The sequence below is a fragment of the Seriola aureovittata genome, chromosome 14 (genome assembly GCF_021018895.1).
Source record: "Seriola aureovittata isolate HTS-2021-v1 ecotype China chromosome 14, ASM2101889v1, whole genome shotgun sequence".
NCBI classification, from domain to species: Eukaryota; Metazoa; Chordata; class Actinopteri; order Carangiformes; family Carangidae; genus Seriola; species Seriola aureovittata.
The window spans coordinates 14,553,800-14,568,006 of NC_079377.1; the positions used below are offsets into that span (position 1 = coordinate 14,553,800).

At 40.1% G+C, this 14,207-nt stretch overlaps 1 protein-coding gene across 1 annotated transcript in view; it reads right to left on the reverse strand.

Annotated features, from left to right (window-relative positions):
• The window catches only part of zcchc24 (zinc finger, CCHC domain containing 24), a 37,164-nt gene extending 23,195 nt beyond the window's left edge, over positions 1 to 13,969 (reverse strand). The window contains exons 1-2 of the mRNA XM_056394877.1: positions 13,470 to 13,969; positions 9,881 to 10,081 (exon numbers count right to left, since the gene is read on the reverse strand). Coding sequence (XP_056250852.1) covers positions 9,881 to 10,081; positions 13,470 to 13,709 — 441 coding nt within the window. The 5' untranslated portion in view covers positions 13,710 to 13,969. The remainder of the gene's footprint in view (positions 1 to 9,880; positions 10,082 to 13,469) is intronic.
• Between the last annotated feature and the right edge of the window lie 238 nt (positions 13,970 to 14,207).

Genomic DNA, 14,207 nt, shown 5'->3' on the forward strand with positions numbered 1-14,207 from the left:
CCTTCCTGACCTCTCTGTCTAGCAGATCCTACAGACATACAATGACTGCCTTAATTACCAGACTCCATTCCCACCACTAGGGCTTTCCCCAATGGTGCCCATTCAGAGCCACAGTCTCTCCCTAAGGTGCCCATTCAAGCGCAACACAAAGCCAGCAGTGTCAGTCCCTGATCTCTTGACACCAAATCCAGTCCTGTGTGCCAGCACTCGCAGCTTCACAGTGTCTCTGTCTGCTTGTCCGTCTTCTCCGTCGGTCTGTCTCATATCACGGAAGAATGTCTCTTGTTCATGTGTGACAAGAATCGGTGCTGCTACAGGCAGCAATTAGTTCAACCACATACCGATCGACCAGTGGAGATAAGCATGAAATTTAGTTGCCGGTTTGATGTGGATGTATGAGTCTCCTGGTCCGATGTTTGGGACTCCTGACCATTCTGACCATTCAAGTCCTTTCACGCTCTACCTTTCTCACTTCATTCATGAGTCAAAGTGGAGAGAAACATGGTTATGGAAGCTGCCAGGGTGTAGAAAATAATGTAAACACCTCATGTAAAGTGTCTGTTAAGTCATTTGATCAGGTAGTTTAAATTCTAATTAGCTCCAATTGTCAGCTGTTGGCTATCAGTTTTCCAAAGTGCCAAGAGAAAAAACAAAAACAAGCTGTTATCATCATCATCTGAATCCAAGCTGTTGCATCTAGGGCTGAAACAACAATTATTATCATTATCAATTAACCTGGGGATTATGTCAATTAATCAAATAATTGTTTGGTGATAACGCATCAGAAAACAGTGAAAAGAGCCCATCACAATTTCGTTTAACCAGCGGTTCAAACCCCAAAACTATACAATTTACTATGTCATGAGACCAGGAAGTGCAGTTAAATTTTCACATTTGTGAAACTGGAACCATCAAAAGTTTGAAAAACTGAAACAGTTAATTGATTGTCAATAGTTGCCAATTAATGTTCTGTTGATCAACTAATTGATTAACTGACTAATCATTGCATCTCTAGTTGCATTAGTCATTTAACAAAAATGTATTAACTTTGTGAATTTCAACATTCTCTTGAATGAAAATATTATAACATACTGTGTATTTCACACTGTACTGTATATTATAAAAGGGGTTGACAATGCTGATGAGATGTTATTTTAACATATGGCTTATAGAAGAAGTGGTTGCAGGAGAGAAAATTAGCGTTGAGTGTATGAGCTAACAAAGCTCTGGCCCTGGTGTGCTAACAGGACATCATGCTGTAGTGAAAATCTAACCTTTCACCCCCTGATCCCTCCCTCCTTTCTCACTGGAAGGCCAACCATCCTGTTCTAGTTCCTGAAGCCTCAGTGTATGGCCGGTGACCCTCATGACACTGTACTTGTGTTCAGAACGCAAGCCAAAGTGTTGTTACTGTACAAGTCATTATTCTTTAGTATGAGTATGACCCTGATCAGTTTTCTAATATCTTAATATACTGGAGATGTTTTGCTGTAGAAGTGCAATAGTATTCGGTAGAAAGGTAAAATGGTATATTTTAAGGTACTATAAGATGTAAAGAAAATAAAAGAGATAAAGCGTGAGAAAACTAGATTCTAAAATGAGTGCTGACCTGGTTTTTCTCATGCTGCAAAGGCAAGCTTACATAAAGCAATGTGACGAGCAACTGCCCCAAACACTCTATTGTTTGTTTTCTTTTATTAACTCCAGCCTGCGTTTTACAGTGCTGGCTCAGCGGCGTGGCAGGAAAAAGATTAATATTCAACTATTATATAAGAAACTTTCCAAAGCTGAGCTAATAGAAAATAAACATCTAGCATACTTTAGACGATACACCTGAGACTGAGGGTTAAAGAAAGGTTAATCAGATGATAGGAGGTGCAAAATCCATTTGAGGAGACAACTGATGGACTTAGTGTCAGCTTAGCTTCACCTAAAAGAAGCTAAATTATAGCTTTTGACTTAGGCTAAGCTGACACTAAGTCAGTATAGATGGTATATTGTCTTCATACAGCTCTCTCCTGATGATGTTTTCATGATCGTTTCATCATATTTCAACATTTAATCCGAGAGCAGCTGTGAGTTCACCTGCCTAATGGTAAGTGTGACAGTACAACGTCTCCCAGAGATAGGGTTATAAGTGTCACAGTTACCAAAACAGGAAGTGGACCAATTGTTGTCTCAGCAAAAACTGAGAGGAAGAATGGGATTTCTGTACAGAACACAAACCAGCTGCCAGGAAACCGCACTTTATCATTCTTTTAACTTTGATTTCCTTTCAGAGGAAGTACCCTCAGTCCCCTTTCATTGGCTTGCTGTATCTCAGCTCTTGTGCCCTTCACAGGCTTTCGAACTATACCCTCTCTGTGTCTGACACAGACAAACTCAGCACTGCTCCATGCCTTGACAGTGACACTTCTCAAACTGCCTCCCTGCCACAGCAAATAACTGCAGCCATGTCAGAAATGGCCTCAGGGTACAGAGATCGTGGGGGTAAATTGTGAAGCATTCTCTCATGACAAATGCTGAAGTGTGACCGCGGTGTTGAGAGATTGTTTATCGACAGGGTTAACAAACTGCAGGATGACCAGGGAGAGAGAGAGAGAGAGAGAATGAAACAAAGACAAAAAGACAGAAAACAGCTGGTGCAGGCAGAGGAAAATGTAAATACATGATTTCACTATAGATATCTTTCAGTGAACGCGGGGGTTGGTTAAATAGAGATTAGAAAAGCTAAAGGACAGATGCTCTTTCTCCTCCCAGGAACATTAGCCTCCAGGGGACAGCTAACGTCTCCAGCGACATTAAGACGTAATCTGTTGCTGTTGAATAATCAGCACTGCTCTAACTATCAAAGAGGTCTAGCAAGCTATTTTAGACCCTTTAAAAGCATGTTTCCAATACAAGAGCTGACAAATGTTTTGCCAGAGGCATGAGGCAGAGCTGTTATTAAACTACAATTTAGATTATTCTGATTTTTTTTTTTGACTGGAAAATTTGAATTTTATAGGAAGCTACAGGCTAAGTTATGAACCACACTCTCTGCAGAGTAAGAGTTAGAAGTGTTGGTTTAAATCCCAGGACCAGCTGGGAAAAAAACATGAACTAGGTGAAGTGAATAAGACAGCTTTTCCATCCTTTTACTACCACAAAATTACCCACAAGCAAGGCACTTCAACTGTTTCTGATTAACTCTTACAGCTGAAAAGGCAACAGTATAACCCCATGGGAGCACTCTCTCTTCCAGATGTGGATGTGGTCGCCTACCCTCCTTTTGCAAATATCCACCTGAGCCATGAACAAAAAAATACCAATACCAACAAACCTAACTGGTTAAATAAATTAAGGGGAAAAAAAAGATAATGGTATTTTCTTATATATAATTTAGTTTATATTTATTTACAAACAGGGATCCTAACTCGTGAAAATTACACTACATTTCTTTCTTTCTTTTCTTCAAAATTCTACAACCCCCAAAAATCGTCTTCAGAATAAATTGGTTAGATAAAAGGTAGAGAAAGTGCATGCTGAAAAGGCGGAACTCATCTAGAGACCTTAACCTGATTCAATTAAGACTTTAATATTCGAGTTACACACAGCAGGAAATTGGGTGTGCCCACAGAGGGCTAAAATACTTGTTTTCCAATAGTGAAGCACACAGGCTGTGCTGTGCAGTGGTGTAAGACTGGTAAATTATAAACTTGCAATGTGTATTTGACACATTATCCCCTCCCTTCTGCTCTCACCCCCATCCCCTAGTACAACAACAAACTGAAACATTAAAACAAAGTGGTTGCACAATTATCCCCACATGACTGCCATCCAATTCGGAAAAGGATCACTGCTCTGTTAGAGGCAAACACTGGGAGATTTTAAAACCAAATACATTTTGTCAAAACAACAGCTACTGATGTTTGTAATGGTAGACAAAGTGGGCTGCAGTAATGACAAGTCATCAAGTTTATCACCACGGCCAAAGGAAAAGCACGCATTTTGGCAAGTCACACATTACTCAAAGCGTGATTTGCCTCTGGTGTGAAGAGGCCCTCACTTCACAGCTCGCCTCAGGTCTCCGTGTTGACACTGTTATGGGAGATTATGGTGACCATTTGTCACAAAGGACAGACTGCTGCTGAAATTACCGCCGCATGAGGTGTGAGGTCCATCGCGGTAATTGGCATATGGTCACAGATACAGATCAGATACATGCTAGAAGAGATTCAGGCACGGACAAATCACAGGGGCAAGGATGAGAGGAAATGTCAGCCCTTGCACTTATTAAAGTGAAGCAGGACATCCTTTTGAAATGAATCCTCATTCATTCAGTAGAGTATAGTGACTCGAATGATTCCGTTACATATCGACATACAGTACGTCTCATATGTGGAACTTATTAACACTGTGCTATCTGCCATTACTCCCAATCAGATAAGATAGAGAACTATAGGAGAATTCCAAAGAAAAAAATAAAGTTTGAAATGGATGCTATATATACACACATCCCACAGACACCATAACTATTTGAACAAAAGGCTCATTATCCTGGTATGATAAAGAAGGCTCTGTATGTGGATCAATGGGCTCCATGTGTTTCTGATCAACACCTAAACTGGGATGCTCTTGGAGCTGCTCTTCGCTTCTGTCCGTCCGCCCTGTGATTTTTACAGATGAATACAAACAGAACACTAAGTGCAGACTTATGTAATAAATTAAATTTGTCTCGCAAAAGGCCAGAAAATAAATAAAAAAATACAAATCTGTGTATCATCACTGGTTTTTCAGTCAGCATCCATCTAAGCAATGAAAAATATTCAGATGCAGCAGGATCATATTATAAGTTTTTCATTACTACAGTGGCCCTCAAAGCAAAATTTCAACATTTTGCAAATTATGTTTATTAGAGTTCTTTCTAAGAGTTAGATAAGACACCACTTTCATGGCTATCTGTTAAATATGAGGTTACACAGGAGCTGGTTAGCTTATCTTAGAGCAAAGACTGGAAACAAGGGGAAACAGCTATAGCTTGCCTCTGTCCTATGAAGCTTATTTAACATGTTATATTTTTGTTTGTTTAATTTGTTAAAAACAGGGTGGTGCTTGTAGGCAAATCTTTTTATGCTTTTGGACAAAGCAAGCTGTTTTCCCAAGTTTTCCAAGATGTTTCCAGTGTTTATGCTATGTCTAGTTAACTGCTAACTGAAGCCTTGTTTTAATGGACAGATGTGAGAGTAAATATATCTTCTCAACTAGCTCATGGCAAGGAAGTGAATAATTAATTTCCCAAAATGTTGGACTGTTGCTTAAAATTCCCTAAAAAATGCATTTTCTCAATCAGCATATTACTGTGAATAATCAGATGCTACATGAACATGTTTTCTACCAAATGAGAGCATCCTGCTTTTTTAAAATCAAAATCTGATGACAGTTTTGGGGTTGTTCTGATGAAACAGATAGCTGCTTTTTATTTCTTAGGAAAGAACATTCATTTTAAATGTTGATTGTTGTATATTTAGAAATTAAAATGTTACATTATAATGCATCTAATATTTGAAACATTTTTGGGCTTCAACAGAAATTGGCAAAAGGGTGAAAGCAGTGGTAGTGATGGATGTTATGCCAGTTATTTTTGGCTTATAAGCTTTAGTGAAGTATTCTACCAGTTTCAAAATTTTTGAAATTTCTCAGAAGAATAAGAAAAAGAAAACAGGAAACTATAATTCTGAAGGACCAAACCAGGGGGGACGTATTACGTGCAGGAATGGGGCATTGTAACTCTGGAGTCCACTGTAACTCAGACACACACATTAACCACACACAGCAGCAGCAGCCACCCCCACATATCCACAAACCTGCATTCCGGCAAAGACATTTTCCATGACTTAGTCTTTCTACAGGGAGACAGAGCAAGAAGATGTCACTCAATGCATCGTTTTGATCACTCAAATCAGAGGCGGGGCCAATTGTTGAAAGGATTAGTCCACTGAACAGAACCAAATCATGAGTGCAAGTGGAAGATATCTTGGAAGGGGGCCAAAGCGTGGCAGTGAGGGGCATTCTGCTCATAACTGGGGGAGCGACCTCATTTTCCGAATAAAAGCCAGTTTACATAACACCTCTGTCCCCATGACAGGGAGCACTGGGCAGCTGCTGCCAGGGCTGCGGCTTTCACTCAACTACCAAGAGTTGCCTGAAAAATAATTCTCTCAGCACAGCCACAAGCCTCCTCTGCGTATTTCCAATATTAACATTTTATAACAAAAAGGTCTTAAATTGCAAGTAATTAATAAACACTTTGGTAACCTCAACGATTTAATTGCCTAACTTTTGCTCTCCCAGAACCAATGGAAAGGATAGAAAAACCATCAACTAGGTGAAGGATCCACCACTATCTAAATCCTGCGCCCACAAGTCCTTGTATAGCTAGGATCATAAAATCTCACTTTCTTTATTCAAATTGACTATACACAAATTCAAATGTAAAAGAAAAGTGATTCAATTATGAGGAATTATACAATTAACACAACTCAACCTCATTAAATACTTAATTCTAAGAAAGATAGTTATTTTCAAGGCAAATCTTAATCCTAGAGTGAAAACAGGCAGACAGTCAGAGGTTGAAAAAGGACAGGAAAAAAGGCAAAGGAGGTGTACAGTAGCCTGCACTACTTCTTTACTTTTCTTTTTTGCCAACAAGTCCTGCGACAAGACGAAAACCAAAAAATGCATTAGTCTGGAGAGGAGCTATTTGTAAGTTTTGCTATTGCTACATAGCCAATGTTAGCAGTAACATCTGTTTAATTTCCAGTCTTGCTGAGAGCTTGGCCCATCGTTGCGTTTACAGGACAAAAGATTATAATACATCCTCTGAGAAGCACTGCTTCAGGCCAGACTGGACACTACAGTGACTCAGTATCTGAAAGTGACAAGATGGGCAAACCAGCACAGGGCTAGCTTATTAGCATGCTAATTTCAGTATAAGAAAAGTTGTGATTGAAACAAAACAAACCAAAAGGGTTGCTTTTCACCACTGGAGACATCTCTTGATTGAGTTTGAGTTTAATGGTGAACTCACAACACTCACAACAAGTAAACAGCTTTTAATGCTAACATTGAGCAAGCATTGAGCTATAGCAAAACTTACAAATAGCTCCTTTAGCACTTTCTGACTTGCCTTCCCTGCCTGTGGCATTCAGCCACAAGCCCACTGGTTCCTACTGAAGTAAATCTTCAAAAAAAATAGGGTCACAGATAGTATAATTTCATTTTTAAATAAAAGTATATGTGATTCCCTAAAACACTGTAGTTTTTAGCAAACATTACTCAAGCAATCAAGATATTGCATTTGTTAGACACTATTTTCCACTGTGGATTAAGACATATTTTGTGGAACATGTCATCCAGTGCTTAAGTGTGTCTTATACAAAAATATCTAAACTCACTGATGAAAGTCACAGCACGAAACAAGACAATAAAACATGTTGAGGTGACGGAGAAGAGGAAGACTGTGCATGTCATCAGAATGTGATTCTCCATGCTGGACCTGGATGACAAACTTAGCAGTGCTCTGTGAATCAGAAGCCTCTGTTTTCATTGGCAAAGAACCTCTGGACAGGACAAACTATTAGTGGGGTCACATTCATCTTCCAATGCATTCCAGTGCATGCAGATACCAGAAACTCTGTGGGCAAACAATTGATCACTGCACTTTGTGAAACAGACTGAGGATAATGTAGGACAGGGAAATATTGTTTGGAAAATGACACAAGTGTTGGCTAATAGGTGAGCTGAATATTCTTGCCATTAAAAACTCATGTTACAATTGCGAGATGTGTGTCACATCTGTTATTTGGGTCTTCAGCTGGTTAAGTAAGGATGAGCTATCCTTGGCTAGGCGTGCAATGACAGGTGACAGGGTAATAGTGTAAGTGATGTAGCATAAATGGAAGGAAAATTTATGGAGTAAAAAACCCAGGAGAGACCTAAATAACTGAGATGGTGTTGAACTATGTAGGTGTGGAGGCCGTTTCGAGACAAATGCTGCTTTTTGAGTTACTGTTGGCAGTTTAACGAAGAGCTGATATATAAACTAGAAGAGGGCTGAGTGTGATTTTGAGGTCCATGCCTGAATGCTACCATCTATAGCAAGATTGATTTCACAGCTTCTACTGTCAAAACGGGTTTTGTTTAATACAGCATCACTTTATACTTTTCATTTTAAAATGGTACAGTGAAGATGTTCAGTTTAAATGCATACAACACTTAAAAGATAATAATGTATAAATGTATACAACACAAAAGATAATAAACATATTAGATGATGTATTACTTAATGGACACCTGCTCCAGTGTTGAGTAACAGTATCAATGTGATCGACGCTAACATCAACAACTACAGCATTACATAAAGGAAAAAGGAAGGCAAAAGTTACATGTTGCATGATATACTACGACTCAAAATTCCCGTTGGAGTTGTCAGTAGATGATCTAATTCCCACACTTTGGAGTTTGGAGCTGTCCAGGAGATATTTCATCAGTACACAGGTCTTTTACAGACCTCCCGAGACCAGTCATCATATGTCATAAAGCAAGTCAAAGTATTTTAATCTCACATCTGCTCCTCATTACCATTCCATGCAAAAGAAACTCGGGGCTGGGGTTGGGCTGTTGCACCTCACCCAGGGAAAGGCACAGAAAAAACAGGGGAGAAGCAAAGGAGAGACGGCGAGAGAGGGGAGATTATAAGGCACCATAAGTCCAAAAGAAAACACAAAAACAAAAAAAAACACAACTCTGTGTAAAAATTCCACAATTCTAGGGAAAAGTGCCATCGTGTTCCTCTTATGAAATCAGATCACTTCCAGGCCTTAGTCCCAGCCATTGAGTTATGGAGCTATATAATACCACAATGACAGACCCATCACAGCAATTTCATAGTCCATTCCTTCTTCAACAACTCCACAAACTCCACAAAATATCGCTTCATGAACACAATATTTATAACTCAGAAGCACAAGTTTTTCTCTTATTTACATGTAGATGTTGAGTGATTGCACGCTTGCATTAACAGCCACCAACCATGGCATTATTCCTAAACAAGACATTTCCACCCAGATCTTGTTGAAAGTAAACTGGCAGAGATTATTCAAAACCTAAAATTCTCCTGGTGCTCTCAAAAATGAGTGTAGATTGCAGGAGATGACAACAGCTGGGGCCCCATTAGTCACACATTACTGTGCTGCGACCTCCATGCTAGACCTCAAGGTGGTTTTCTCATGGTGTTACACAAGAAAACTGCATCATCATAGACTAAATCGGTGGAAAACTGGAAGACATTGCATTGCAACTGTAACTCTAAGGATTTGTTCAGCATGTCAGAAAAGATGGCTGTTGTAGCATTGATTCATGGTTTTTTGATTCTTGAAAACAAGAACGCACAGCTAACATGATGATCCAAGACAGACAGTTTCACCTTTGACGCTTGAACTAGCCCAACAAGTTTATTTATCATGGTTATAACAGATGGTTTCATGTAGTGTAATGCTGTGGCAGTTAAGATGCACACAAGCACACACATACACACACTCATACACATGACTACAGAAGACAGAGGCCAGCCTGTTTAACAAGTAGGTCAGACCAGAGCCAAAGAGAGAGAGAGAGGGCGAGAAAGACAGGGAGGCATTGGCTGGAGCAAGCACAACGTTTAGTGCCATCATTGGCTTGTATGAACCCAATGAAAAGTCACATAGTTATTGCAAAGCAAAATATAACATTAGTAATTAAACAAGGAAAGTATGTATACCCACCAATAGGGACTTTTGTGATGTTATAAGCTATTTGTGTCATCTTAGATTATGTAATGTATGTGTGTTACAAGTCTAACCTGAGGGCAGTCTTTGATGTAATGGCCCTTGTTGAAGCACAGGTGGCACAAGTAGTTGGGCGGGGGCCTTTTGTTGGGTTTTCTCGGCTCTGAAGAAAGGGAAAGGTCTGAGAAATGGTCCGTCAGGGAGTTGAGTCCATCCACGATGTTGTTCAGGGAGCCATAGGGTGACACATTCTTATATACGTTGTTGTTTAAGGCCTATAAAATGGGAAGAATATCAGAAAAGGTTACATTTCCACATGTTATTCTGCAGGTTCTTACACTGAAATTTAACAACAATCAACAATCTTCTGACACCTTCATCATTCAATTCACAAAGAATTTCCAACAGCAAGAGCTTGTGCGACTAGTTGACACACATTATGCTGAACAACATTATCACATAAAAAATAGTGTCATATACAGTACTGCATTTCTGGTTTGGAGGTCTAAAAAAATGCTGACATTAATCATCAATTTCCTTTACATGCACTATGTCCTTTTTTCTGTTATGCAAATAAATGAAGAAAAAAAACAACAACCTCCAAGATCATTTCTCTCATTAAATTTCAGAACATCTGGCGAGAGGCCCAGCAGCACTCATGAGCTGGAAAAGTACTGAGCATGTCCACAGAGAAAGACAGGACTTTGAGAGGATGACTCATTGTAAACAAGATGGGAGGCATGTTCCCTCGTCAGCCTGTGGAACATCAGCAATGTCACCATGCGCTGTTGGCGGTAAACTAGCCATGGTTAGTGTTTGTAGTCTGATCGGAGCCACGGAACGCAGTGTTGCATGCCACAGGCCCCAGTGAATTCATGGAAGATGCCCTCTGAATATTAATAACAGGAAAAGCATTGCCTGCAGTTTCCCCTCTCATTCATGTCTTCCTCTGTTCAAATACAATCCAGAAACAACAGGCAGGAGTTGACTTCTAGGGTGAAATAATGCTGCTTATTGTAGACAAGTTGCAAACTTAACAAGTCGAACTGCGTGATGAAATCCACAGATAAACTCTTCTTCATCACTAGTGGTCGGGCTTCTTTTGAGGTCACAGGTTTGTGTCTGGGAAATAATGTTACAGTTGATGTTTAATGTTGCACAGCACAGAAACCTTAGACTTGGCAACCTGGCCAGCTCTGCAAGCCAAAGCTTTATCTGCAGGCCGTGAGATCGTCTTGCTAACCGACTCCAGCTTTAAGACTCATGTTCATTTATTACATGTAGTCGTCGTAAATCAAGCATTACGGCTCTGTAGCTTCTCAAGTTTTCCATCTGCCATGTGTTTTAGCTCTGTGTATTACTGTGTTATATATTACCACTCCTGGCGGAAATGTACATGTTTGTGTGTTAGCTAAACTTAAGTCGTAGTGCAGATTGTTAAATTATTTGAACAAATATAAAACAGGAACCTCTGCTCAGTTTATGTTCCTCACATTTCTTCAGTTTGGCCTGAGATCTCCTACTGTCAGCCCAGAGGAAACAGATTTCACACACACATCTGCTAATGGTGGGGTGAGACTGTTTGTTTATTTTGTGTGTCTGTGAGTGAGCGAGTGAGTGACTGAGTGACTGACTGACCGACTCAGCAGGGGGTTGTGTGGCGATGGATATGTATGTATGTGTTGGCCAACACAATGAGGACTAAACTGGTATCATTACCAGTCACATGTGCGTCCGAGTGAGGGGGGGACAACTGCAGAAGATCTGTGACTGTTTTCACAGGTCGGGGGATGAGGTGTCACACTGCAGGGAGCAATCCACACAGATATGTTTAAACCAGAGTTATGGTGTCTGGTGGAAACTTTAAAAGGTGACTGATCTGAGGGAGAATGAATTCCACAGGAAATTGCTGCAGGGTTAGATGAATCCAGAATGGTTATAAATGTTGAAAAGTCACAATGAAGTATTCGTCTTCTTAGCTGAGAATGAGATAAAGAGGGAGGAAAGTAACAACCATTTAAACAAAGCTGTCAGCAGATGACACTGCGGTAAGCATACTTGACTTGTGCTGCAGTATGAGTTCCCAATCAACAACAAATTCATTGATTCATCACTGTTTCACTTTAATTTGACTGTTGGTTGTGTGATCTCCCCTGCAAAAACAACCACATTTTGCTTTACTCATCTCATCATCAAATCCCGGCAGTGGTTTATTTTACTTGGCTTAGCCGGTATAATAAGTTGCAAAATGCCCCCCACCCCTTAAACCGTTTCCAGACTGTATGTGTGTTCCCTCAGTTTGAAACACTTTAGACTCATGTGGATTGAATGACATTACACAATTGCATGTAATGTATAATGTGCACACCCGATTTTCTGAGAACTGTTTCATGTCAAATGACTTCAAAATGCCTCTATGGTTACCATCATAATAATAGCCACTGGCACTATACGGTGAGTACACCATCCATCCACTACTAGTGTTTTCTAGAGTTTCCAGCACATAGCAGCAGAGTAACGTAGATCTAAGAAGCTCAACTGCAGGGTAATAAACACATTGGGAACCTTGCTGTATACTCTTTACACTACCATTTTGTCCACGATATGTGATTATTTTTTCTGTGTGTGCTGCATGTATATGTATGTGAGTGGGTGCGGTTGAGGTGTGCCGTGGTGGGCTCCTTTTTGCACAGTATGGTTCTGCAGTATCAAGTTTGTACCCCATATACATTATCAGCATGTTTGTCCCTAAAATTACACTGAGCTACAAAAATAGACCATATGTAAACAAGGATTGACTTTGTTTGCACAACCTGGTCTATTTGAAGAAGTCAGAGACAACAGACCTCAGCAAGAGGCTGCAGTGGCCCACTCTCTCCAGGCAGAGGCGTGCAGGGGAATCTCTTTCTGTCGGTCCACTTTTACCTCTCTGATCACTGGCATGTCTGATGAAAACATATTTTTACACAACAGCTTCGCCTATAATTGGAACCATAACTTACCAGTATGCCAAAAAAGGACTAATTTCATTATAGGGAAAGGGAACTGAATTGTCAATTTATAGGAACCTTGTTGTGATATCTAACTATTGAACTATGTAAAACTAACTTGCTTAATAAAGCCTTCATAAGCTTACCCAAATGAAATTGCAATATTCTTCCCCAAACAATCCTACAATATTCCAACAGTTAGGGTTTAACTGAAAAATGAAATAAGTTTATATTAACAGTGTGACACTATTTACTGACTATCTCTTGTGGAACTATGATATTCCTACAGTATTTCTTTGGGTTCACAATTTTTGAAGTGATATTTACAGAAGCCTATCCCTCTTGTGTTATATAAAGTAGTATAATATGCTACTTGGCCTATTAAATGTTCTGATAGGCCTTTATTGTTTAGAAAGAGTTTTACCAACTATATTCAAAGAGATAATACTCTAAAACTCTGCTTAAATTAGACTATTTAAACTTATTGTCCATATTAGAGATATCATGGCGGTTAAGTATATCCTACCAGAATAGCCTATGCTGTACATGCTAAAACATTTGCTCGCACAGACAGTCAACAGATCAGCCAACACTGTTTCTCATTATGGTAACTTCAACCACAATGTCACAAAATGAAATATCCCAGACATGAATGCGGCATGTTAGCTTTCACCTCATTCCGCTGCAGCTGAAAGAAGTTGTTGAGATAGTTGGAGTTCAGGGAAGAGCTCAACTCCGCCGCTCCGGGAGTCTTGCTGAAGCTGAGATCGGGGTGGGAAGAGTTGGGTTCTGGTCTGAACGCGTCAAAAGCGCTGGTCTGGTGGGGGTCTTGTAAGGAGAGATAGACCCAGTTGAGAAGTTGCGCAGGCTGGTACACGGAGGCACTCGTGTCTATGGCAGACAACAAGCTCATCTTTCAAATTAAATGGCTAAACTGGATTTTCCACCGCTGATTCTTGGACTGGTCTCAACTCTTTTGCCGTCTTGCTTTTCAGTTCCCGTAGCCCGGCAGATGGCAAGAGCTCCTTATTTCTTCCCGTAAAGAGCCCTGTCCTCCTCACGCCGGGAGCCTCGTCCCTGTTAGATGTTTCTCAAAAGTCATTGCGCTGACATGTCAGTATAAAAACTTTTCCCCTGCTCCCCATGGTCCGCTATCTGCCTTTATTGCAGCGGGCACTGAGAGGCTCTTTGAATATGTAATGAAGACGAGTCTGCGTCAACGAGGACGCGGGCCAATCAGCGTCCGGTTTGTGTGAATATTCATTCATAGCCAACTGGATGAGACAAATGGTTCAACCCAACATCTCAGCTTTACCACAATAAATATTTTGCCACATCAGTTATTAAATTAAACAAATTCAAGACTATCTACGAGCCTTAGGATGAGATCTATAACTTACTTCTAACATTT